Source organism: Dama dama, chromosome 12 (assembly GCF_033118175.1).
Source record: "Dama dama isolate Ldn47 chromosome 12, ASM3311817v1, whole genome shotgun sequence".
NCBI lineage: Eukaryota > Metazoa > Chordata > Mammalia > Artiodactyla > Cervidae > Dama > Dama dama.
This window is the reverse complement of record NC_083692.1, coordinates 17764720-17791811: the sequence shown is the minus strand read 5'-3', so window position 1 is coordinate 17791811 and position 27092 is coordinate 17764720. Positions and strand designations below refer to the sequence as shown.

The 27092-nt window shown below is 37.0% G+C and overlaps 1 protein-coding gene across 3 annotated transcripts in view; it reads left to right on the top strand.

The window, feature by feature from the left end:
• YLPM1 (YLP motif containing 1) overlaps positions 1-27092 on the top strand; it is a 62415-nt gene that overhangs the window by 20419 nt on the left and 14904 nt on the right. For 2 of the 3 annotated variants that reach the window (XR_009695056.1, XM_061156618.1), the window contains exons 5-16: positions 11097-13205; positions 15773-15893; positions 18977-19397; positions 19511-19603; positions 19827-20022; positions 20483-20601; positions 21272-21426; positions 24469-24531; positions 24814-24933; positions 25164-25340; positions 25428-25511; positions 25629-25712. Coding sequence is in view for 2 of the 3 variants with exons in the window: in XM_061156618.1 (XP_061012601.1) it covers positions 11097-13205; positions 15773-15893; positions 18977-19397; positions 19511-19603; positions 19827-20022; positions 20483-20601; positions 21272-21426; positions 24469-24531; positions 24814-24933; positions 25164-25340; positions 25428-25511; positions 25629-25712 (3742 nt within the window). In the remaining variant the exon portion in view is untranslated. The remainder of the gene's footprint in view (positions 1-11096; positions 13206-15772; positions 15894-18976; positions 19398-19510; positions 19604-19826; positions 20023-20482; positions 20602-21271; positions 21427-24468; positions 24532-24813; positions 24934-25163; positions 25341-25427; positions 25512-25628; positions 25713-27092) is intronic. The other variant, XM_061156619.1, reaches the window with a different exon arrangement.

Sequence of the window (27092 nt, the reverse complement as noted above, 5' to 3'; positions counted from 1 at the left end):
TGGTTCAACTCTTTTCCCTATTTTTCTGTTGGGTTATGTTTTTTTTCTTACTGGTTTGTAGGAGTTCTTTATATAGACTAGATGTCAGTTCTTTGTATATCCTGTGTCTAAATTGTCTTGACTATTTCTCACTCTGCAGCACTTTTTGCATTCTTAACCTTCAGATAAGCAAAGTACTACTACTAGAAAAGTACTAGTCTTCACTATACCATTTAGATGGTCCAGTGGAACCTTTTTATTTTTTTTAATTTAAAAATAACTCTACAAATAACTTACAGAAGTAAGAATAAAGGGATAAGGAAAACAACTTACTAGAAATTTTAATAAAACTTTAAAAGGCTAAAAATTCTTGCATCCAGTAAATTTTGGCACACAGACATTATAGAAGATGAAATAATTCTGTCATGTATTCTTTTAGCAAAGCAAAATGGTCTAGGTTCTTGCCAAAGATATATGAGGAAGTCTTTTTCTGTTTAATAGCTGGATGACAATGCCATATTTCCTTTCTGTCCTTAGAAATATATTGTTCACTCATCCTCTCTTGAGTTGGAGAATATTCATCTAGAATATTGTCATCTAAGGACTCTTAAGAGATTGGCTTGTATGATTAATTTCACATTTTTATTAGAACCTAGAGTATAGCTGTCTCTGCATTTATCTTTAATTCATCTAATAATTTTGACACAACTTTCTCTGACACTTTTCTTTGTCAGGATATGAAAATTTCTCAATTCTCAATTGTGCTCAATGAAGCCTAAAAGCAGACAGCAATATTTTGGGCAATACAGGAGGGGTGACAGCTTATTTCACAATTCTATCATTCTTTTGTTGTCTTCATATTTTAACCTTTAACATAGTTGGAGGTAATTGATAAGTAATGATGAATAATAATGAATTCTAGGATTAGAAAATCACAAAATATTTCATTATATAGGAAAAAAAGTCACTGAAGATCCCATAATATATCTTAGATTTATGAAAGAATTCAGTGGACCTATGTGGTAATTGCAAGATAACCTTTGTTCTGTTTTTCAAAAGGTGAATTTTCTCTGTGTTCTTAGGAAGGCCTGTAAGAGATAAAGTCACGAACTAGCAATCCTTAAAAACAGAACTGTTTAAAAAAAATTTAAAAACTAAAATTGGATCCAGTGAGCCAAAATGAACCCTAAGAGTTAATGGTATCTTTTGATTATAATAGATATTCTTGGTTTTTTAATTTAGTAGTCTAATTTACTGATCTTTTCTTTATGATTTGTGCTTTTTCATGTCTTGTTTTAAGAAATCTTTGCTTACTCCAAGGTCATAAATACATTATTATCTTTTGTCTTTTATTGTTTTACTTTTTATTTTAAAACCAACGATCCATATAGTTTTTTTTTTTTTTTTTTGGTTACCATATGGTATGAGGCAGGGTATAAATTTCACTGTTTTCCATATGGCTATCAAGTTGACACCAGTACCATCTATTGAAAAAAAGCATCTTTTTCTTACTACTTTGCAGTGTCTCCTTCATCATAAGTGAATATATGTGTGGATTTGTCTGTGGACTCTCTTTCTTTGGTTTGTCTGTCCTTCCACCAGTGTCATACAGTTTTAATTTCTATAGCTTCATAATGAATCCTGATCTCTCTTAGTGTAAGTCCTCCAATTTTGTGTTTCTAGATCAGGGGTGACCAAACTGTTTCTGTAAAGGGCCGGATGGTAAATGTTTTTAGGCTTTGTGGTCCATATTTAGTCTCTTTCAAACATTTTTCTTTGTTCCTTTCATTAGCCTATGAAATATTTTAAAAATTACTCTTAACTGGGTTTGACGCATGGGCCATAGCTTGCTGACCCCTGATCTAGATTATCTTGACTATGCTTGGTCCTTTGTATTTCCCCTATAATATAAGTAGCTTGTCACTTAAAAAAAAAAAAAAACTGCTGGAATTTTGATGAACATCGTATAGATTCTATTGATGATATTGAGGAAGAACTGACATTTTTATAATATCAAGATTTCTGATCAGTTTTACCCACTTGTGGTTAGTTTTAGGATTGGAATTATGACCTCTTCCATTCTGTAGCTGTCTTACTAGGATTAGCAAGGGTCTATTAATACCATACTTTTTCTTAATGCTTCCATTTTTCATGGCTGTTTCTATCTATAATGTTTACTTCTCTTTGGAATTTTGATTTTAAAATCTTAGTTATACATATTAGAAAATGATATTTCACATGAAAACCAAAAGGGCAGGCATTCAATTCCAGAATTTAGCGTCTTGTGATTTCCATGATCTGCTGATGTGAGTATGTTTATATTAATATTGTGATAATCAGACATTATTATCTTGTTTAAGGGTATTTATATTTCTATATCCCTCTTAAGTTTTTGTACCCAATTTGGATTGTATTTTTTGTATCACATTTTGAAATTTTTGTTCCTAGTTCTAATGGTCTCATGCCTAGCTTTAGGCATGAGTTTAATGTTTACAGTAAATATTTAATGACATAGAGAGATGCTTACAAATGAAGCTAAGAGGGAAAAAAACAGGATTAAATTTATCTTTTAGAAGTTTCTGAAATACCTAACTACACAAGCAAAAATTTTCAAAATATTTAAACACCAGATGTTTGTCTATTTTTCATTTCATCTAGCCAGTGTACAATGCGTGTGTTTTGTGTGATTGTATTGACCAAGTGTATACTATGTTTGTACTTTATTTCCAATACGTTTTTATATGTTAAAAAGGTCATAGTATTTCATTGTGTTGATGTGAAGATGGCTTATTTTTGTATGTATGTTTAATATGAGTAACTTTTAATGCATTTATTCCAAGGGCCGAAAAGGTCTTTACTTTATAAATCGAAAAGGTTTTGATAGTTTGACATTTTGTAACATCCTTCAACTTTGAAAAATTTCAAGTGCAGTATTGATAACTATTAGTGGTTGCCGTTTGTATGTAATGTTGAAAGTATATTTCAGTTGGTTTAACATATTTCTGACCACCAAAATAAAAATAAAATGATGATCCTTGGCTGCTGGTCAGCAATTTTATGTGAAAGCAAAACACCCTCCCCTTTCATGGACACTGTATTATATATGCAGGCATGAGGTTTACAGAAGTGATTTCATTACCTTTTACAGCTTTTCTACCTTGTTCATTTCTTTATCTTCACACCTTTTAATGCTTCCTGCTTCCTTTATTCTTTCCTCTGGCCTTTGCACGTGCTCTGCACTTTGTTCGTAATCCCTTGTCTGTCGTCTTTTGCTTTATTGATTCCTATTTTTTCTGCCCTGGGGATGGGACTTCTGCAGTTAATGTGTTGAGAACCTTCAGTGAGTCAGACTTTGGGAATACTTCAGTGAGCGAGACCAACATGCCCCACATTTATCAAATTCTGTTCTGATTGTTGATTTACTTGTCTCATTCTTCTTATGAACTCTGAACTCCTTGCAGTTAGGTATCAATTTATTTACAGCACTAACATAATACTTGACAATTAGTAGGTGTTCAATAAATGTTGCCTATGCCAAATATCTCAGTTATGGGTAAAATACTTAGGGCATTCACAGATTAGTTAGAAAGTAGTTCATTCATATTCTGAAGTTGATTATAATACTACCTAACATATTAAAGAATGTTCTTATACTGATTTGTATATTGTGTATAGGCGTCTCTTACCAGTGATAGGAACTAATAATTCCTGGATTGAATACAGAACAGATGATTTTACACCTTTTTAATGGCCTAATATGTTATTCTAGGCACTTTAATAAATTAATGAATGTAACTTCAAGAAAAGGAACCAAATCATCACAAAGCCTGAAATGGCATCCTTTTTTTCTTCATAAATATGTGGTCTCTGTCCTTAGCATTGAGACATACTGTTTTTTGGCTGGGCCATGCGGCTTGTGGGATATTAGTTCCCTGACCAGGGATCAAAGCGGAAATGTGGCATCCTAACCTGGACTTCCCTGCGGTGTACCTTTGACAAGCATTTGGTCAGCTCCTTTCCCCTTTGTCCAACCACAGCTGTGTCAAGCCTTCACTATTTTGCATAGATATTCTGTGCTAATGCTGCCTTCTCTGTCTCAGCAAACATTGTTTCTCCTTGTATCCTTAATTTTGCTCCCTGCCCCAGAGAGAGAAGCAAGGCTTTCAGGCCCATTGAAACTTTCTTCTCTGCCTTACCACTACTTAAGTTGCAATCCTCATTGTTCTTGTGGTCTCAGAAGAAGCCCTTTTCCTGGTTAAAGCTTACACTCTTTGTGTGTCTGTTAAAGAAATACATTTTTAATCAAAATGATACATACATATGATTTTTTTAAAAATCAAGAGAAATAACTGCCCACTGCTCCAAACCACCCTCGATGTGTTTAGATGCTAACAACAGCTTCTAATTCTTCAGCTGTTTCTTTTGGTAATTACCTCATATTACTAAAGAATGTGCTGTTCCTTTTGTCATTTATACATTTTATTTATTTATTTATTTATTTTTCCTGTCCCTTCCCACCCACCCCCTTTTTTTTTCATTTATATGTTTTAGATACTACTTATTTACTTCCTGTTCTGATAGGTAAAATTTAGTTCTGTAACCCCATCTGCCCAACATATTTATATCATTGTTTTTAAATAAATCAGTAAGTAATGTTGTTCATAGAGGTAAGCAGTATACTGTGATTACGTTTTCTTTAGTGTAATAACTTTTTTTTTTTTTTTTTTAAGAATTTCCAGTTGCTGTTCTTCTTGCAACATCTTTAAAATAATCCTGTTAACTCCAGTCCCAAAAGCACATCTTTTTCTCTTGAGATCTCTCTCCCAAATTCGTGCCATCCTCTTGCTTTTACCTGGGTTGGTTGGCTGCTCTGAAGATCTGTCATGTGGCTGTTATTCTATCATTTCCTTTGACTCTTATTCTAGATTGGATTCACGGTTTGTTGAGTCTCATGGCTTTCTGTTTATGGTTTAGTGCCTCCTTTTCCTGGAGTGCTTGTTCAATTAACTAAAAAATTGTGGGTTGGAAGTAAGTTCCCTGAACTCTTGTATGCCTGAAAATGTTTTAATCTAACTTCACACTTGATTAATAATTTGAGTATATAATTTGAAGTTGAATATATTTTATTATAATTTATTTAAACTAAAAAACAAAAGAAAATAAAAAGTTTACCCATTTCTCCCACCTTCCACACCCCACCTTTGGCAACTATCAATGTGTTCTCTGTAACTAAGAGCTTGGTTTTTTAATTAAGTAAATTTGTTCTCTAAGAGTCCACATCTAAGAGAGGTCATATTTAACTTAGTTAGCATAATTGCCTGGTGGTCCATTTATATTGTCACAAATAGCAAGATTTTATTCTTGTAACATTCCATCCAGTATATGCTACATCTTCTTTGTTCATTCATTCATCAGTGGACACATAAGTTGTTTCCATATCTTGGCTATTGTAAGTAATGCTGCAGTGAACATGGTGGGGGGCCGGAGGGCATGTATCTTTTTGAGTTAGTTTTTTCGTTTTCTTCTCCAATAAATACCCAGAAATGGAATTGCTGGGTCATATGATAATTCTATTTTTAGTTTTTTGAAGAGCCTCCATACTGTTTTTCATAGTAGCTACACCAGTTTACATTCCCACCAAAAGTGCACAAGGGTTCCCTTTTCTCTGTATCCTTACCAACACTTGTTATTTCTAGTCTTCTTGACAATAGCCTTTCTAACAAGTGTGAAGTAGCATCTCATTGTGGTTTTGATTTGCATTTCCATTACTGGTATAGGGCATCTTTTCATGTACCTCTTGGCCAGCTGTGTGTCTGCTTTGGAAAAATGTCTGTTTAGATCTTCTGCTCATTTTAAAATCAGGTTGTCTCATATTTTGCTATTGAGTTGTGTGAGTTCTTTTTATATTTTGGAATTAGCCCCTTATCAGATACATGAACTTGCTCAGTCGTGTCCGACTCTTCGTGATTCCATGAACTGTAGTCTGTCAGGCTCCTCCATCCATGGAATTTTCCAGGCAAGAATACTGGAGTGGGTTGCCATTTCCTTCTCTAGGGGATCTTCCAGACCAGGGGATCGAACCCAAATCTCCCACTTTGCAGGCAGATTCTTTACCAGCTGAGCCACCAGGGAAGCCCATCAGATACATGATTTACAAATATTTTCTACCATTCAGTAGTTGCCCTTTCATTTTATTGATGGTTTGCTTCACTGTGCAGAAGCTTTTTAGTTTGATGCAGTCCTACTTTTTGATGTAGTCCTGCTTTCGTTTCTTTGCTTTTGATGTTTAGAATCAAAAAATCATTGCCAAGACCTGTGTCAAGGAGCCTGCTGCTTTTTGTTTCTTCTAGAAGTTTCATGATTTCAGGTCTTACACTTGTCTTTCATCCATTTTGAGTTAATTTTTGTGTATAATATATGGTAGTAGTCCAGTTTCATTCTTTTGCATGTGGCTGGCTGTTCTCAGTAACATTTATTTAAAAGACTATCCTATCTCCAGTGTATATTCTTGTCTCCTTTGTCATGAATTAGTTGACTGCATGCGCCTGGGTTTGTTTTTGGGCTCTCTCTTCTGTTCCATTGATATGTATGTTTGTTTTTGTACCAGTGCCACACTATTTAATAGTTTTCAGTTCAGTTCAGTAGCTCAGTAGTGTCCGACTCTTTGTGACCCCATAGACTGCAACACGCTAGGCCTCCCTGTCCGTCACCAACTCCCAGAGTTCACTCAAATTCATGTCCATTGAAGTTGAACATAATTTAGGATCAGTGTTTAGGGTCAGCAAGCATTCACTTTTCTTTTGTTACCTAGTATAACTGTTGTGCTGTTCTGATTCATTTCCTTTTTAGATGGTTTCTCCCTACTACTAGGAAATTTTTATTTAATCTTCATTATTTTAATATTTTATAGTGGTTTTTATTTGTTCAGTATTATTAACTGTACTGGATACTGAGTGAACTGGGCCCTTTCCATCTGGAAATTAGAGTCTAACTCTGGGAAATTTCTTCATTTATTTCTTTATTTTTTCTCTTGTTTTCTGTTTTTCTGGAACTCCTCATTTGTAGGATTTTGAACCTGCTATATTTCTTTCTGTTCTCTCTCATTTTGTTAAACTTTCTGAGATACTTCTGGTCCTTTTGTTGCCTGTTTTATTTTGAGAATTAAATAATTTCTATAGTTCTTCTGGTTCTGATCCTTTTTTATATATAGCAAATTGTTCTTGATTTACTGATACTATATCTGAACAATTCTCTCTGAGGATACTAACTTGAGAGTTCTTTTTTTTTTTTTTTTTAAGTTCTCTTCTGCTTTTTTGCATTATTGCTCTTTCTTCCAGATCCATATTTTCTTCCTTTCATTTTGGAGGCATTCCTCAAATATATTGTGATCTTTAATTGTCCATTTATACTTAAGAGAGGGAGACAGTGAAACTGATGGGGTGCTGTTTATGCGTGTGGAGGGGGCCTCATCAATTGTCAGACTTTGCTGTAGGAAATAGGCCAGAGGATTGTCTGCTAATGCTAAGTGAAGTCACTCAGTCGTGTCCGACTCTTTGCGACCCCATGGACTGTAGCCCACGAGGCTCCTCTGTCCATAGGATTCTCCAGGCAAGAATACTGGAGTGGGTTGCATATAGCAGGGGCTCCTCAAACTCAGGCATTTAGAGACAGTTCAAGCCCAGGGAATGGCTGATCGATGGTTTAGAACATGGATTTTAATTTACATCATTTTAGCCCCAAGTCTTACCTAATCTTTTCCCCAGCATCCCTGGCATCTGAGAATCCTGACCCTCCCTGGGTTTCTGTGGGCAAGCCAGCCCCATTTTGATCCCAGCACTCTAAACTGCAGCTCCATGTGTTACCACTCATGTTTGTTCTTTGTCGTCCAGAGTTTAAAAACAAAATTCTCATCTGCCGGCGGCCCCTTCTGTTTATAGTGAGTTTATGCATTTTTAAATTCCTTGTGATGACTCTGTGTCAGCTTAACTGGGCTGAAGTACATTTCCCAGAGTTCTTTTGCTTCTGTGTTTCTGGTTAGGGTGGGTCACGGGGTGGGGGGGATTTTGTGTCTAAGATGAAATATTTATCCCTGGACAAATTTCCCCAGAAAAGATTATAAAGTCTCTCTTTTTTTGTTTTTGGGGAAATGGACTTCGTTCTCCCTATCTGGCTCACATCCCCTCTTTGATAGTCTGTGACTGAAATTCTGAGATGTAAAGCTAGCTAGTACTAATACACGGAGAAGGAAATGGCAACCCACTCCAGTGTTCTTGCCTGGAGAACCCCAGGGACGGGGGAGCCTGGTGGGCTGCCGTCTGTGGGGTCACACAGAGTCAGACACGACTGAAGCGACTTAGCAGCAGCAGCAGTGCTAATACATCTTATGTTAGATGATTAGGAAGAAGAATCAATCAGAAATATCTGACTAATAAATATGTATATATTGAAACATTTCATAGCAAATGTTAAGGAAGAACTACTCTATCACAGCCCATATTTCTGCAACTGGTCATGTAATTTCAATTGGTGTTTATAACTACCTTCTTTCTCTACTTAATCCATATTCTCTTTGCTCTCAGCGAGCACCTCAGCTTGTCCAGGTCCCCTGCCTGGTGAAGTGTCCCAAACGTTCATTCTTGAAAGGTATAAGGTATTCTCAGCCCTGCCTGGATTGAGTAATTGTAGTTTTGTCTTGACTTTAGTCATAGGACATAGAAGGTAGTAAGAAGTGTCCTGGAGGATCTCCTGTATTCCAGACATACCCTCACCCTCATTGTATAAAAAGCACCCAGTTTCCCCTTGAAAGACAGTATTACTCACCCGAGCCAGTACAGTAATAACTCCCTTCTTTGCCTGTCGATTCAGAACCCGAAGTGGCCAGATGGCAGTCTGAACTGAAGCTTTAATAGAGTCATTGTTGTGTCCCCCAATAGAAGCATTCCTCCCTTTGAAACTAAGACTTCCAGATCAGCAAAGCCTAACGTCACAGGGATAGGAAGTCAATATTTTGCTGAAACTGAATTTATTACTCTCATTTATTTCCCTAACAAATGAAAGAAAAACCCTTCTATTTCTCTTTAGAGGCATGAAAGGCATTACTGTCACCTCAGCCAGAAACCCTGGAACCATCCTAGTTCTTCTTTTTCCAGTATTTTAAATTGCACCTGTTAGAAGATTTATCAGCTTTACCGTCCTTCACATCTCTCACTTTTATCTCCTTTTCATCCTCATATCAGTTACTGTCTTAGAACAGACTTCACCTTCACTTACTTAGACTGTAGAGACAGTGTACCGTCAACTTTTCCCACTGATCCAACTGCTGCTTTTCTGCTAGAGCAATCTTTTAAAATAAGATATTTAGTGTCTCTGAGTGCTTAAGGTGATCTCTAACTCTTTGTACAAGCTCAATCACTTCAATCATGTCCAACTCTGCGACCCCATGGACACTACAGTCCACGGGGATTCTTGCATGGCAAGAATACTGGAGTGGATTGCCATGCCCTCCTCCAGGGGATCTTCCTGCGTCTCTTATGTCTCCTGCATTGGCAGGCGGGTTCTTTAGCACCCATGCCACCTGGGAGGCCCTCTAACTCCTTACCCAGCTGAATTAATTCATCTGTTACAACAGAGATCCAAAGTCACATGGCTTTAACAAGTTGGAGGTTTGTTCTCTTTTAGGACTTATGTGGTTACGCTACAGTGTCAAGAATCCAGATTCCTTCTCATTTGTTACTTTACCATCTCTTAGTATGTGGTCCATATCTACATGGTTCAGGATGCCCTACCACCTATCAGAGCCAGCATGAAAAAGAGAATATGGTGAAGAGAAGAGTGTGTTCTTCCCTTTAAGTTTACCACCCAGAAGGATGTGTAAATCATTTTCACTCTCAGCTCATTGGCCAGAACATGGCTGCCAGTTCTCCCTGCAAGAGAGTTTGGGAAAGAGAGTCTTTAGTCTGGCTATCCTTATGTCTTGCTAAAAATGGAGAGGTTCCATTACAGTGGGAAGAATGGAAATGCATACTGGAGGAGTACCGGGAGGTAGTCTGTGGCCCCGAGGTGCACAGGATCTCCTGGAAGCTGGCCCTGGCCTGTCCCTTTGCCTTATCTCTCAGTGTGCTGCTTTCCCGCTCCTCCTCTCCCGGCTGTCCTAGACTTCGTCTCCTCTTTCCTTCAGCCATGCCAGACTGTGTGCACTTCCAAACGTGCTATGCTGGTATGTTTCTCTGCTTTTCCTCATAGTACTTCCTTAGCCTGGGATGTCCTTGCCACCCACTTGCATCATCTCCAGTCCTCTCTGTTAGCCTGGTCTCTGAGAATTTGTTTCTCAAGAGTTAACTAAAGCATCTTCTGTTATAGAAAGCTTTATTGGACCGCACTACCTTCACTCTCGTAGAATTGACCATTCTCTCCTCTGTTATCCTTATTATGTGCAGATAGATGTTAGTCATTGCATCTTTTGTCAGTTATTTACACTTAGATTCTTTCTCTTCAGTTGTAAGCCCTTTGAGGACAAAGAACACATTTTATTCTTGTATCTCTTGGATTTAGCGTAGTACTTGATAGAGGATATATGCTAAATATTTATCAAATGTGCAAGTGGGTCCATAGCAGAATATCTTGGTCCAGATTTTTTAATGTTGGGGCATGCTTATAGGACATAGCTGGCTGCTGTTTTTAAACTTTTGTCAGTCAAGATGATAATGTTAGCTCCAACAGTATTTATACTCATCCTGTGTTACGTTGCTAATTGTTTCATTTTTAGTTTTTAGTTATAATTTAACTAAAAGTACTCTCAGATTTAGCTATGGGACTTTTTTTTTTCCCTGTTTGAAATGAGTGGACTTTTCTGTCTATTAAGGTACAATATTAATCATTGCTTTTTAACAATTCAGTATATCAGTGACTTGCTGCAGGAGATTTGTCCTAAGACCTTCTGAGCTCTGCCACCTTAACATTAACGGTTCTAGGATATTGGTATCTCAGGATTTGTTTAATGACTAGCAGTCATTTTTGTAAAAAAATTCTAAGGCAAGATTGCCTTAAATATTTTTACATGGAAAAAAAATTTTTTTTCGCTTTACTGTCTTGAGTAATATCTTTTGTTTTACTTGTAGATTTGATGGTCCTCGAAGATTTGAGGATTTAGGGTCAAGGTGTGAAGGACCGAGACCCAAAGGGCCTCGTTTTGAAGGAAATCGCCCCGATGGGCCAAGACCCAGATATGAAGGTCACCCAGCAGAGGGCACTAAAAGCAAATGGGGAATGATTCCCCGGGGGCCAGCATCTCAGTTCTATATTACCCCCAATACATCCCTCAGTCCTCGACAGAGTGGACCACAGTGGAAAGGCCCCAAACCAACTTTTGGACAGCAACATCAGCTGCAGCCTAAGTCACAAGCAGAACCAGGAAACAAAGAACCATTAGCAGACACCAGTAGTAACCAGCAGAAGAATTTTAAAATGCAATCAGCTACATTTCCCATTGCTGCAGATGTAAAGGATGCCAAGGCGGCTCAGTCAAATGAGAATCTAAGCGACTCTCAGCAAGAGCCACCTAAAAGCGAAGTCTCGGAAGGGCCCATAGAGCCTTCTGATTGGGACCAGAATTCTCAAAGTATGGAGACTCAAATGGACAAAGCCCAAGCTGTTACTCAGCCTGTACCCCTTGCAAATAAAGCTGTACCTTCTCAATCTACTTTTCCCTCAAAAACAGGGGGGATGGAGGGAGGAACAGCAGTAGCAACATCATCATCACTAACTGCAGATAATGATTTTAAATCTTTGGGTATTGGTCTGCCCCATTCAGAAAACAACCAAGATAAAGGGCTACCTCGGCCAGATAACAGAGACAATAGGTTAGAAGGCAATCAAGGCAGCAGCTCATCTTACAGAGGTCCTGGGCAAAGCAGAATGGAAGATACACGGGATAAAGGACTAGTCAGTAGAGATCGAGGCCAGGCAATCAGCCACGGCCCAGGGTTGGTCAAGCAAGAAGACTTTCGTGATAAAATGATGGGTAGAAGAGAAGACAGTCGAGAGAAGATGAGCAGAGGAGAAGGCAGCCGGGACAGAGGGCTGGTGAGGCCAGGAAGCAGTCGGGAGAAAGTGCCAGGTGGTCTGCAAGGCAGCCAGGACAGAGGTAGAGCTGGCAGCCGGGAAAGGGGACCACCCCGGAGGGCTGGCAGTCAGGAGAGAGGACCCCCTCGAAGACCTGGGAGTAGAGAGAGAATGCCACCCCGAAGAGCTGGGAGCAGGGAGAGGGGACTACCTCGAGGGCCTGGTGGTCGGGAGAGGGGTCTGGGAAGACCAGAATTTGGTCGTGACAGAGGTCCATTTAGACCAGAACCAGGAGACGGTGGGGAAAAAATGTATCCGTATCACCGAGATGAGCCTCCTAGGGCTCCTTGGAACCACGGAGAAGAGAGAGGGCACGAAGAGTTCCCATTAGATGGTAGAAATGCTCCAATGGAACGAGAAAGACTTGATGATTGGGATAGAGAGAGATACTGGAGAGAATGTGAACATGACTATCAAGATGATACTCTAGATCCGTATAACAGAGAGGACAGGTTTTCAGCCCCATCTCGATCTCATGATGGAGATAGACGAGGCCCTTGGTGGGATGATTGGGAGAGAGATCAGGATATGGACGAGGACTACAACAGGGAAATGGACAGGGACATGGACAGGGATGTGGACCGCATCGGAAGACCTATGGATATGTATGATAGAAATTTGGATAATGAGTGGGACAGAGATTATGGGAGACCACTGGATGAACAAGAATCGCAGTTTCGTGAACGAGATATTCCATCTCTTCCACCTTTACCACCCCTCCCACCTCTCCCACCTATGGATAGATACCGGGATGATAGATGGAGAGAAGAAAGAAACCGAGACCATGGGTATGACCGAGATTTCCGTGATAGGGGTGAGTTGAGGATCCGAGAGTATCCAGAAAGAGGAGATACCTGGCGGGAAAAGCGAGATTATATTCCTGACAGAATGGACTGGGAAAGAGAACGATTGTCAGACAGATGGTACCCATCTGATGTGGATAGACATTCCCCCATGGCGGAACATATGCCCTCACATCATTCTTCTGAAATGATGGGGTCGGATGCAAACTTAGACTCTGACCAAGGCCTTGGAGGGGTAATGGTTCTCAGTCAGAGGCAGCATGAAATCATTCTGAAAGCTGCACAAGAACTGAAAATGCTTCGGTAAGTTGACTACTTAAGATCATTTCTTCTAGAACAAGCCACATGCATACTGCTCTTTTTAAAACGATGTGATATATTTGAATGGAATCATTTTACTTCACGTTCTAACTACATAATTTTAATTTCTAGTCATTGCGTGCTGTTTTAGGGTAGGATGGGTATTTGGGAACTGTGTTAATTATAAACTTAGGTTCTGAAAAAGGAAAATTTGGTAGCCATTCTTGACTTTTATAGATATGCTGCTGACATGTCATGCCTGTGATTATGTCAAGTTCAGACTTCAACTCTCCGGTACTGTGGGTTTCACAGAACTCATATGTAATATCCTTTATTTCCCCCTCTGTGTTACTAGATCTGATAGACTTCATATTCACTAATCTTTGGTATAACTTCAGAAAGTGGTGGAAGGACTTATATTTTTTCTCTTTTGAAGCTAAGAATGGTTTACCTGGGAGCAGCCTCAGATTTGTCTAACCACTGATTCTTTTGGGAATGTTTTATCTTTCATTATAACCAGAAGCAGCTATCTCTGCTTGAGGTTGTTACTTGTTTCTATATAATCAAATATTTTCTTTGTGAAATGGAGAATAGAACTTAGATTTCTTGATTAACAATCACCTGTGTATAGGTATAGGTATAGTGTATAGGTAACACTTCCCATTAGTAGCAGTAATGATAAAGGTTAACATTTACTGCACATTTGCTATATACCAGGGACTGTACTAAGTGCTTTGTATGTATTGATTCATGTAATCCGTATACCAACTATATCTTGAGAGAAGAATTTAGGAGTCACTAACAGATTACAATGAGAAATTACTTTTTGAATAATTTCTTAGGAATTAGCAAAGTTTTGCAAAAATAAACTAATGGTTAGTTTTTTATATATTCTAGTGTATTGGGTTTCTTTCATTTTTCAATTCTGGTCTATATTTGTGGATTATGCCAATTAAAATTATAGTTGAAGCTTTATGACTGGGAAAGTATGATGAGGAAAAATACATATAAAATGAAAGATGCCTCAGGCAACACAACAAATTTCTGTGGTCTACAGAAGATTGGCTTTCAGGGATTTGGCTTTTCCAGATTGCTCATGAAGACGTAGAAAGCATGTTACGGAACGCTTAACTGCTACTATTTTCACTTTTAAATTGTGGATACCTTTAACACCTGCTGTGTGCTGGTACTGTGCTGATAATTTACTACGTTATTGTCTCAATCCTCCTTTTTCAAATCCTTATCTCAAAGGACTGCAAAGATAAGTAGTAGTATTCTCGCTTCACTAAGACTCAAGAGAGTACCACTTGGCTACTAGAATTGGTAAACCTAGAATGTGAAGTCTGTCCAACTCTAAAGTCTTTTTTGTTCATGGAGAACACTAAGCTGATTGATGTTACTCAGCTACCAAGGTTTCTTTCCTTTTTGAAATTTCCTTTTCATCCATTATTGCTTTGTATAGAAGTGCTCGATAAGAATTACTTCATCATTCCTTTTTAAAAGCTCTTTCTAGGCCACATAATTAAACAAAATATGTGAAGTGATGGACAATAATGGTCACAGTTGAATACAAGTCAGCCATGTTGTGTCAGGAAAGTCATAATATGAGTTACATGAGGCAGAAAGTCATCTTTTTCTTACATTTGACCCTTACTTTGTGTTCACTTGGTCATTACACTTTGAAAAATGGTAGGAAGAAAATCGTAAAAGGTCTGAAGAGGTTGTGGTAGGTGTTGTGTGTGTTTATTGTGGGTATAAGACAAAGTGAAAGGAATTTGACCAGCCATTTAAAGAGAATCTTGAAGAGTTACCTAATTACTCTTTAGGAACATGAAGTGTTGTTTTTAAAGGTATAGGCTAACGGTTGTTCTCACCGTATACAAGAGGGGCCTTGAACTAAAATGCCCACAAGAACCAGATAGGTGACTGAAATGAGTGAAAGCTGGGCCAGTATAACTCTACCGAGTGTGAGGATTGTAGCAAAGCGCTTCATCTAAGGAGGGCAGCACCACTCCACTGAGCTGCTTGCTTGCATGTGGGAGTGTAGGCCCAGTGTTTCCAAATTGCTTTAAAGTTTGAATTTATATTGAAAAATATGTATTTTTTTGCTTTGTAAATAGTGTCAACTAGCACGGATTTTTAAAACTGATAATGAAAGTCAAATTGTAAAAAGCCTTTTTGTGTATCCGTATATATCCAAATACATTTGGCCCATGTGCCACCATTTTTTCAACCACTTACCTAAAGACTATTGAACAAAAAAAAAATCAGCAAGAGATTTTGGTTGGATGAATAAAAAACATGACAAGTAGGTGAGATACTAAAATAGACTAAAGAGGCAGGTTCTAGAATTGATCCCTTCTGGGTCTTCAATAACATCATTATTTATAGATAACTGATAAGTTAGCTCGTAAAGACAAAAAGTATTACCCTGGAGATGTTTTATGGGTACTGTAGAGAGTTTGAAACAAGGTTTTTAGTTTCCTTTTTTGTTTTTTGATATTAATTATGGTTATTTAGGAATGGAGAACACATGCCTTAAATACAACGGTAATTTTATTTGTTTACAGAGAACAGAAAGAACAGCTTCAAAAGATGAAAGACTATGGTTCTGAGCCACAAATGCCTGACCATCTACCACCCCAGGATTCAAGATTGCAGAATACACCTTCAAGACCTGGATTGTATCCGGTATGGGAAAAGAATATACTCAGAAAAATGAAATGGTTCTTACTTTGTATGTTTGTGTGTCGTTTGATTTTTTTGTTGTTGTTGTTTTACAGTAAGTATAATTGTCCTCTGTAAAAAATGAAAATTTTGGAAAAGTGAAAAACACTAATGGTAATGGACTTTTGAGAATGTTACAAGTATGGTCGCAAGTGTGACAGAAATGCTTTTCCCCTTACAGTTTAAGTACACCGAGCCCATCCGAACTGTGTATATGGCTCTGTGTTCATAAAATTGTAGAATTTTCTTGGTAATCCTTCTTGTTCAAATAGTCCTGTTTTTCATCTGGACAGCACAAGGATTCCCTGTGAGCCCTGCTCATGTGAGCTTCCTAGTCTCCCTACCTCTTCAGACTACTAGTCCTTAGCTAAGGGAAGGGATAGAACATGATACCCCAGTTCAGGCAGTGAAGTTATGTTAAAGACTCACGTGATTACGTTCTCTGCCAGAACCCTTATTGTCCTGTATTTTGATTGTTTGTTTTCTTGTCTCTCTTGCCTTCTGTCTTATTTTGCCTATTCTTTATAAGGATAGGAACTATGTCTTTTATATTTATATCTCTTAGCAAACAGTATAAGCTCTAGATTATAAATCCACGTTTCTGCTTTATTTACTTGATAAATCATAAGCATTTTAATGTTTTGCTACATGCTTTATATTTTTGATGCATAATAGTTTATTAAAACTATTCTGTTTCTGTTAGACCTTTGTTTCTACTCTTTTATTAATGCAATGTTAATGAATGTCTGTATCAGATTCATAATAGTTTTAGTATTTTTTATTGAAGTATAGTTGATTTACAATCTTGTGTTAATTTGTGCTGTATAGCCAAGTGATTCATATATATATGTATGTATATATGTGTATATAAATGTATACACATTTATACATACATTTTAAAACTTTCCTTTGTGTTGTGGTTTGTCCTGGGATATTGAGTAGTTCTCTATGCTGTACAGTAGTACCTTGTTGCTTACCCATCCTATATATAAGTTTACATCTGCATTCTTTGTTTCTACAAACCACAGTGCATTATGCTTCAAATTCTTATTTTAGATATCTTCTTAAAAGTACTTTTAAATTCCTAAAGTTGGATCCTTTTAATGACTAAAGAACAAGGACATTTTTCATGATTCCTGTAATGCAGCCAACAGCTCTCTAAAGCTATGTTGTAGCCTTGCAATCATCAGCTACTTAATATTTTTGGTAGATTGAATGGTTTAATAAAATGTTACAATATGTTTGGTAGTTTTGATAATTAGTGAACATAAATATTTTCCAATATTTGTTAATTACATTTCTTGTAAAAAAAAATCCTATTTTTGTTATCTGTTTGACTCTTCAGGTTTTTCTTATGAATTTATGGTATAGATATTAATCCTTTCTAATGTAGCTGTAGGGGTGTTTTGCTTTTCACAAATGTATGTGTTGCTGTCACTGGGTACTATGAAGAAAACACTTTTTACTTATAGTCCAAAGAGTTCCTAAGATATGCATAGCATGTCTGGACAGCTGTGCTCCGGATATGGTAGCTTTGTCATATAAAGGCATTTTCTAACACAGTTGAAAGTGTCATAATCTAAAATTTATCTTTAGGTAGTAGTCGTTTGTCTTTAACTCTAGCCTGTATTGGCCTCTTGTTAAATAATATTCCTAACATATTAGCCAAAATGTAATTTTGCTACTCAAAATGTTTGTTTTTAAAGCCCAGCCTGTGTATGAGTAAATACGTAAGTAATGTGCATTATTGACTTTCCAAGGCCTGAAGTGAAACACATAACTAAATGGATAAAGAGTATTCAAATCAGAGATTACTTGCAAAGATTAAAATAAAATTTGACAATTGGGTTTCAGTATTAAGTAGATAGGACCTGTCTGCCCAGATATTCTACTATTTCCATAATACACATTTCAGTTGACATCCGGTGCTTGTCAGAGAGAATACTCAATGTCCGTTTGGTTTCTTTGTTTTGTCGTTTCCCGTCACTGATGTCGTGTGTTGCCACAGACAGCTACTGTCAACCAGGTGAACTGGATAGAAGTGAGGGAGCTAGCTAGAGTTTGTTTCTCTCACTGGAAGTTCACTATTTTTGTGGAGGAGATAGGTCACTAGAGTGGAAAGAGAGTTTATAGCAGAGATTCTTAAACCAGCTGGTGAATATGAGAATTACACATGGAGGTTTAGTTTTGTTTGTTTTAAACCAATGCCAGAACCTCTTTCACAGAATTTCAGTAGGTTTGAGGTCAGCCAATTCAAATTGACTACCACCCTAAATTTTCTGGAAGAAGAAAAAGAGGGTGGTTCATTGCAGAGGGAGAGAGGAGGGTTTTAAGGGCAGTTTTTTTTCCCCCCTGTTTTAAAACCAACCTAATTGAGGTATAATTTACATACATCTAATTTGTCCATTTTAAAGTGTGTAATTCAGTGATACTTAGTAAATTTACTGAGTTGTGCAGCCATCACCATAACCCAGTTGTGTAACATTTTCATCACCCCAGTAAGATCCCTTGTGCTAGTTTGCAGTTAATCCTCGTTCCTACCCCAGGTCCCAGGTGAGAGCTAATCTACATTTTCCAAAGTGGCTGCGCCATTTTACATTCTTACTGGAAGTCCTGAGTGTCTTCATGTTTCTTTATATCCTTGCCATCATTTGTTATTGCCTGTTTTATCAATTGTAGCCATTCTGTTGGGTATGAAATAGTACTTCATTGTGGTTTTAATTTGCATTTCTCTAATGACTGATGATGTTAAATTAAGCATATTTTCATGGGCGTATTGGCCATTCATACATCTTCTTTGGAAAAATATATGCAAATCTTATGGTCATATTTTTTGATTGTCTTATAAAAGATTTTTATATTCTCAATAAAAATATTCTCCTTTATCAGATATGCGATTTGCATATAGTGTCTCCCTGATGGTGTATTTTAAAGTACAGAAAGTTTTGAAGTTTGGATAAGTTCAATGGAGTGAGAGCCAGATATCTACTGATATGTGAACGTATGGTGGTATGCTCCTTCATTGAGCCATTTACCCTGTTCTCCAGCCTCCAGGGTCCTACAGACCACCGCCTCCTATGGGTAAGCCACCAGGTTCAATTGTAAGACCACCTGCTCCACCAGCAAGATCATCTGTTCCTGTGACCAGGCCGCCTATCCCAATACCGCCACCACCACCCCCTCCTCCTCCTCCACCACCTCCTCCTCCAGTGATAAAGCCACAGACTTCAGCTGTGGAACAGGAACGCTGGGATGAAGATTCTTTCTATGGCCTCTGGGATACAAATGATGAGCAGGGACTGAATTCAGAATTTAAGTCTGAACCTGCAGCAATGCCATCTGCTCCAGTGTTACCACCCCCACCTGTTCACCCTTCCATCCCTCCTCCTGGCCCAATGCCTATGGGTATGCCACCCATGTCCAAACCACCACCAGTGCAGCAGACTGTTGATTATGGCCATGGCCGAGGTAAGTAAAAATGGCAAACTTGTATTTGGGATTCTAGAGGAATTGTTAGCTTCAACTTTGGCTTCCTTAAGCTTCACTCTTAGGGTGTTTTTATCCTTGTTTTTGTTTACCAGACATATCCACTAATAAAGTTGAACAGATACCCTATGGAGAAAGAATAACTCTGCGTCCAGATCCACTACCTGAAAGATCAACTTTTGAAACAGGTAGAGGTCCCAGGGAGATCAGTATTTTTCAACCTTTTTGAACCTATTTATCATATGATTTTCCTTTTGGTAAGATTATCTGGGCCTCCCTTTAGTATAGCTAAAGGATTCATAAGTTGAATTTAGGGCAGCAATTTATATTAGTTCTAAATTTAGATTTGTACTTTTCTGCTTTTATTTCAGAAAAAAGGCATGTAGTTCTTAACTTTAATTGTTTTTCCAGAGCATGCAGGCCAACGAGATCGTTATGATAGAGACAGAGATCGTGAGCCTTATTTTGATCGTCAAAGCAATGTCATGGCAGATCATCGAGATTTCAAAAGGGATCGGGAGACACATAGAGATCGAGACCGGGATCGTGGTGTTATTGACTATGACCGGGATCGATTTGACAGAGAACGCCGACCTAGAGATGATAGGTATGCCAAAATATCTTTGCTGGGTGTGCAAATTACTATATACTTAAGTTCAGCAAAAGTAAGTGTAGTTAAGGGAAATTTAGTAAATGATGTATTTTTCTCAGGCATGTGTGTGTATAATTTGGAGAGGGAAGAGTACCAATTTTCAGGAGACTTGATTCTTGAGTTTTGCAAGCTTGAATTTCAGAGAGTTAAATGGGAGATGGAGAAAGGAAAGAGTATTGTCAACAAAGTTGTAGTCTTTCCTTAGTTAATAGGCAAACAGTTAATTTTTGCTGTTGTGAGCTCTGTGGATGTGTGTGTGCAAGGCAGATGTAAATGGAAAAGCAAAATAAAAATATAAATATTGACTATGAATGGTAACTACCCACAGAGAAAATTGGGTATATAGTGGTGTTGCATTATAAGAGACTGCCATATGTTTTTTATTTACCAAAGCACTTCCTGTTAAACTTTCTAGGACACAGTCATATCGAGACAAAAAAGACCATTCCTCATCCAGAAGAGGAGGGTTTGATAGGCCTTCCTATGATCGCAAGTCTGACCGACCAGCCTATGAAGGACCATCCATGTTTGGAGGTAAATTAGTGCCTTACTAACAATAAAGATGCTGAGAATTGAAAACTACAGGAGATGCTTTTGATTGTAGCTGTGGGTTTAAACTTTCAGAGTGAAATACACTCACAGGTTTCTCAGAGATGGCAACAGTATCACCAAAAGGAGTCATGTAATTGATGAAATAAAATGTAAATTGCTTTTTTTACATTATTAAAGAAATTTTGGAAGACAGAAACAAAATCACTTATAATCCCACCACCTACCTACCATACCACAGCCGTTGTAATTTTGTATATTTCCTCTCATTCTCTGTTCACATACATATTAATGAAGTTGTAAACAAAGTCTGCATACAGTTTCTTTATTGTGCTTATTCTCATTGATACTATATACATTTTTCTGTATGTAAATCTATTATATTAATGGCTCTATGATAGTTCATCAAGTGAATAAGATGTAAGACTCTTATTTTTGAACACTTAGATTGCTTTTAGTTTTTCACTGTTATAAATTAGACTTAAACTAGAAATTCATACCTATTTATATGAATAAGTTTTCCTAAGCTGGTGACTCGTTCTCATATATATTAACATATATATATATATATATATACACACATATATATATTAGGAGGAGTGGAGAGCATTAAAATTTTATAAATAGTTTTCTTGTTCAACTGCTGGCATCCTAGGAGAACGAAGAAGTTACCCAGAGGAGCGAATGCCCCTGCCAGCTCCTTCAATAAGCCACCAGCCACCTCCAGCTCCACGGGTTGAGAAGAAACCCGAATCTAAGAATGTGGATGATATTTTGAAACCACCTGGCCGAGAGAGCAGACCTGAGAGAGTGAGTCCTATGTGATTGACTAGTTTTATTGCAAATCAGAAGGTGATGAGAGATCTTTTTCGTATCCTGAACGGAATTTCTATACTTTTCTGTGACATGGTATTTTTTTTTTAACTTTTCAAAATTTATTTTATTGGAGTATAGTTGATATGCAAGGTTGTGTTCATTTCTTCTGTACAGCAAAGTGATTCAGTTACATGTATAGATACATATTTTCATATTCTTTTCCATTATGGTTTAATCACAGGATACTGAACATAGTCCTCTGTGCTATACAGTAGGACCTTATTGTTTATCTCATCTATATATAATAGTTTGCATCTGCTAATCCCAGACTTCAATCTGTCTTCCCCCATTCCCTACCTGGGCAACCACAGGTCTGTTCTCTATGTATGTGTGTCTGTTTCTGTACTGTAGGTAAATTCATTTGTGTCATATTTTAGATGCCACACATAAGTCATATAATAATGGTATTTCTTTCTCTTTCTGACTTACTTCACTTAGTAATAGTCTCTAGGTCCATCCATGGCATCATTTCATTTTTCATAGCTGAGTAGTGCTCCGTTGTGTGTATGTATCTTCTTTATCCATCCATCCATCAGTGAACACTTAGGTTGTTGCCATGTGTGACATAGTATTAACATCAGATTCAGGGACTCTTACCATCTCCAAATCATCGTAAAATCTCATAAACTGCCTACCCTTTAGAATCTAAGAAATTAGAGCTTAATTGCTTGGCAAAAAGAAAGTGTTGATTATCCTCTAATTAAAAAATTTTTTTTAAGTGTTGAAAATTATAAAAAATAATTAAGAACTCAATTAATGCACTTTGAAGAAGGGAAAAGAGGATTTGGTCTTATGGCATGTGGAACTTAAAAGGAAGAATTAGGAGAACTTGGTTAGTTTAGACTTACTTTCCTGGTGACCTCCGTATATACATACATATATATATATAGGTACATAGATATCTATCTATCTATCTATCTATATATATATATATATATATATACACACATGCTTACATTTATCCTGTGTTGCAAAATAATTAGATTCCATTTAAATAAACTGATACTGGGATTTCTATCAGAGGTTTGACTCCATGCATGTATGTATGTCACTGTTTTAAAGTCTAATTTTATCTGTTATTGGTGTAGTTACTGCAGCTTTCCTGTGGTTGCTGATAACCTTTTTCCATCCTTTTAATTTAAATCTATTTGTGTCTTTCAATCTGAGATATGTTCCTTATAGATAGCATACAGTTTAGATCATGTTTTTTAGCAGTCTGATAATTTTTGCTTCTTAATTGGATTGCTTAAATCCATTCATGTGTAATGTTATTCATGTAGATGGCTCAAGTGCCCTGTGGTTAGGATTCAGTGATTTTGACTGCTGTGGCCCAGGTTCAGTCCCTGGTTGGGGAACTGAGATCCTGCAAGCCACACGGCAGGGCCGCCAAAAAAAAGAGATATGGATGGCTTAATTCCATTCCTGGCTTGCTCAGGTGTATTGAAATACAGTTGGTTTTTGTATATTGATTGTATATTGCTCAACATTGCTGAACTCATTTGTTGGTTCTAATAGATTTTTAGTGGATTCCTTGGAAGTTTTCCTGTATGTGAGATGATATAATCTTGCAGATGGAGATAATTTTACTTCTTACTTTTCAGTCTGGATGCCTCTTTTCTTTTTCTTGCCTAGTTGTTCAGTGTTGAATCGATATGGTAAGAGTGGGCATTCTTGTTTTATTCCTGAACTTAGAAAGAAAACTTTCAGTCTTTCACCATTAAGTACTGTGTTAGCTGTGCATTTTCATTTGTTGTCCTTTATCAGGTTGAGGAGGTTCCCTTCCATTTCTAATTTGGTAAAACTTCTTATCATGAAAGGATATTGGATTTTGTTAAACGCTTTCTCTGCATTGGGATTTTTTTGCTTTTTATTGTATTGATATAATGTATTATTACATTAACAGATTTTAGATATTAATTGGTATCTCTAGGATAAATCCTACTTGGTCATGTTGTGTAATTCTTTTTATATGTTGCTGGATTCAATTTGGTAGTATTTTATTGTGAAGTTTTATATCCATATTCGTAAGAGATACCTAATTTTCTTGTGATGTCTTTGTCTGGTTTTGGTATCAGATTATATGCTGGTTTGAAATACTGGCCTCATAAAATAAGTTGGGAATTGTTCCTTCCTATTCTTTTTTTTTTCTGAAAGTGTTTGTGAAGAGTTGATATTTTTCTTTAAATGTTTGTTGGAATTCAGTGAGGAAGCCGTCTGGGCCTGGATGTTTCTTGTTGGCAGTATTTTGACTGTTAATTAAGTCTCTTCACTTGTCATAGGTTTGTTCAGGTTATCTGTTCTTCTTGAGATCATTTCAGTAGCTTATGTGTCTCTTAAGAATTTGTCCATTTTGTCTGAGTTATCTAGTTTGTTGGTATGCAGTTGTTCATAGTAGTCCTTTATAACCCTTTTAAAATTTTTGTAAGGTTGGCACTCATGTCCTCTCTTTTTTTCTGATTCTAGTAATTTGAATCCTATCTCTTTTTTTCTCAGTTTCTCTAAAGGTTTGTCAATTTTGTTGCTCTTTTCAGACAACTACCTTTTGGTTCCATTGATTTTTCTTTAATTTTCTGTTCTCTATTTTAATAACCTCTGCTCTAATATTATTTCCTTCCTTCTTCTTGCTTTACATTTAGTTTGTTCTTCCATTTTCTTATGTTGTGTCTTCCTTTTTGTTAATCTCAAAGTATTTTTTAATTGTTGTTTTGATTTCTTCTTTGATCTATTGGTTATTTAAGAGTATGGTGTTTCATTTTTACATGCTTGTGCATTTCCCAAACTTTTAAATTTCTTTCCATTGTGGTCAGGGGTAAGCTTTGTATTATTCCTGTCCTCTGAAATGTATTAAGGTTTATTTCATGGCCTATGGTATGGTCTCTCCTGGAGAATATTAGGTCATTGTTAACGCTAAGATCAATTCATTGTGGGGAAAAAAAAAAAAAACTAAGTGATTTTTTTTTTTTAAATGTGTTTCAGATTGTTGTTATAATGAGAGGATTACCAGGCAGTGGAAAGACACATGTTGCAAAACTTATTCGAGTGAGTATGGAAAAGTGAAAGCATCACTTGCTTTTGTTAGCCGCTTGCCTTCTTAACAAGCAGCGTGATGTTGACACAGGTATTTCCTGTTTGTTCTGCTCTAGTTGGCCCATCTGGCAGGTGCTGTCTCATTTTGATCTGCTTAGACAGATACTTTTGCCCCAGCTTGATTTGAAACCACAAGAAGATTGCGTGGTATTTAGCCATAAGAAAAAACTTTGTGCACATTTATTAATTTATTCCATAAATTCTCTTTAACTTTCTTGAATATCTGATTTTTAGGATAAGGAGGTAGAATTCGGAGGACCTGCACCCAGAGTTCTAAGCCTGGATGATTACTTCATCACTGAAGTAGAAAAAGAAGAAAAAGATCCAGATTCTGGAAAGAAAGTGAAAAAGAAGGTATGGTATATTCCTCTCGGATTACATCCTAATTCATAAATAGTATTGAAAGCATGTTCAGAGAGAAATTATTGACTTTTTTGAACACAAACGTTAGTGCTCAGGTGTGAAGGAAAAGACTACACCTGAGAAAGGAGGAAAGTTGTCTTTATCCAAATGCTAACCAGGGAAGAGACTTAAGGTGATTCCTGCTTTTGCTAACTGTGCATCTCTTTTGTGGGGAATCTTAGGTAATGGAATATGAATATGAAGCTGAGATGGAGGAAACCTACCGTACCAGCATGTTCAAAACTTTCAAAAAGACTCTGGATGATGGTTTTTTCCCTTTCATTATCCTGGACGCCATCAATGACAGAGTTAGACATTTTGACCAGTTTTGGAGTGCAGCAAAAACCAAGGGATTTGAGGTATAGATTTAAAAGAACTTCAGAGTATTTTGTATTATCAAGTAAGCCTTGCCTCTGTTTGCTTAATCATTATTCATTTCTTCTTAGGTATATTTGGCTGAAATGAGTGCAGATAACCAGACTTGTGGCAAGAGGAATATTCATGGACGAAAGCTTAAAGAAATAAATAAGGTGATTATTATTATTATTTTTTTTTTTTAAAGAAAGCATAGAGGGCATAGCATGGTCTCTTGGTCTTTATTTGAGTAGCTTCCAGAGATAACTTGAGCTCCTGAATCTCTCAATTAGATGGCTGATCACTGGGAAGCTGCACCTCGTCATATGATGCGTCTGGACATTCGTTCTTTGTTGCAAGATGCCGCTATTGAAGAGGTGAGTGTCCTTTGGCTCAAAAGCAGTGCAGAAGCCACCTTTTTCTCCGTTTTTACTTTGAAAAAATTTTAAATTACAGAAAAGCTGCATGGTTAGTATAAGAACACCTGCATGACTTTCATTGAGATTCACTGATTGTTAATATTTTGTCACATTTTTCTCTTAGATTTCTTCTGTTTCTTCTTGTTGTTACCGTTAGTACTATTCCTATTATTGTGAAACCATTTGAGAGTAAAAATGCAGACCTCATAAACTCTTATCCCCTAAATATTTCAGAAGATACCTCCCAAGAGCAAGGGCATTCTCTTACAGAAGTAGAAATCTCAGTTAACAAATTCAAGAAATTTAACATTTGATAAGATCCTGTATTAGGTAATATAAATTTCCTGAATTCTTTCATGTACAGACCATATTCATATTTCGCCAGTTGTTTCTGTAATGTGCTGTATAGCAGTTTCTTAAAATCCAGGATCCAATCCTTTAAAAAATGGTTTCTCAGCTATGTCACAGTCGTGAAAGACAAAGAAATCTTGAAGCATATTGGTCAGTTAACTGTTTTGTTAGCTCCCCTCATTGTGGGTTTGTCATGATTATCTTTAGGTTAAACGTTAGCAGGAATGCTACATAAGTGACGTGTTCTTAGTGCATCATATCAGGAGTCATATGATGTCAACTTATTTTGTTATTGTTGATTAAAATGTTGATCACTTGGTTTTGGTGATATCTTCAAAGTTTTCTACATTTTTCTCTTCGTAAGAAGTGATCTGTAGGGAGATACTTTGAAACTGGTAATATCCTGTTCCCTGACAGATTTTCATAGATTGATAATTCTTATCTAAAACTATTATTTGTTTGGTAGAAATAAATCTTTATCATGGAAAAGGAGAGATCTTTCTCTTTTAATCAGTTATATACCTCTGCTTTATTTGACTTCTTCCTGTGAATGAGAGTTATCGATACTCAGTGTTTCCACTGTATTTTTATGTGTTTTTGCCTCCCATGCCACTTGTCAACCCATTTCCTTCTGACTCCTGTCTCAGCCATTCTCTAGAGACTGTCTCACCCGAGAGTTCCGTGACAATGAACAATTCTCACTTCTCCTGTTGTGTAATTTTGCAGCCACATGTGACTATGTCCACCTTCTTCAAAACATTTTTTCTCCACTTGTATGAGTTTGCCCTCTCCTGATTTTCTTCTTGCGTCTCAGGTCATGATGCAAGTCTCCTTTTCAATCTCCTTTCCTGGCTTCTCTTGCTATCCAGTCCTTAAATGTTGAAATTCTTTAGAGCTGTATCCTAGGCTCCTCTTTCAGTCTGCACATTCTGTATAGATAGTCTTTCTGGTACCTTGAATTGCCACTTATATGCCCTTAATATTAAA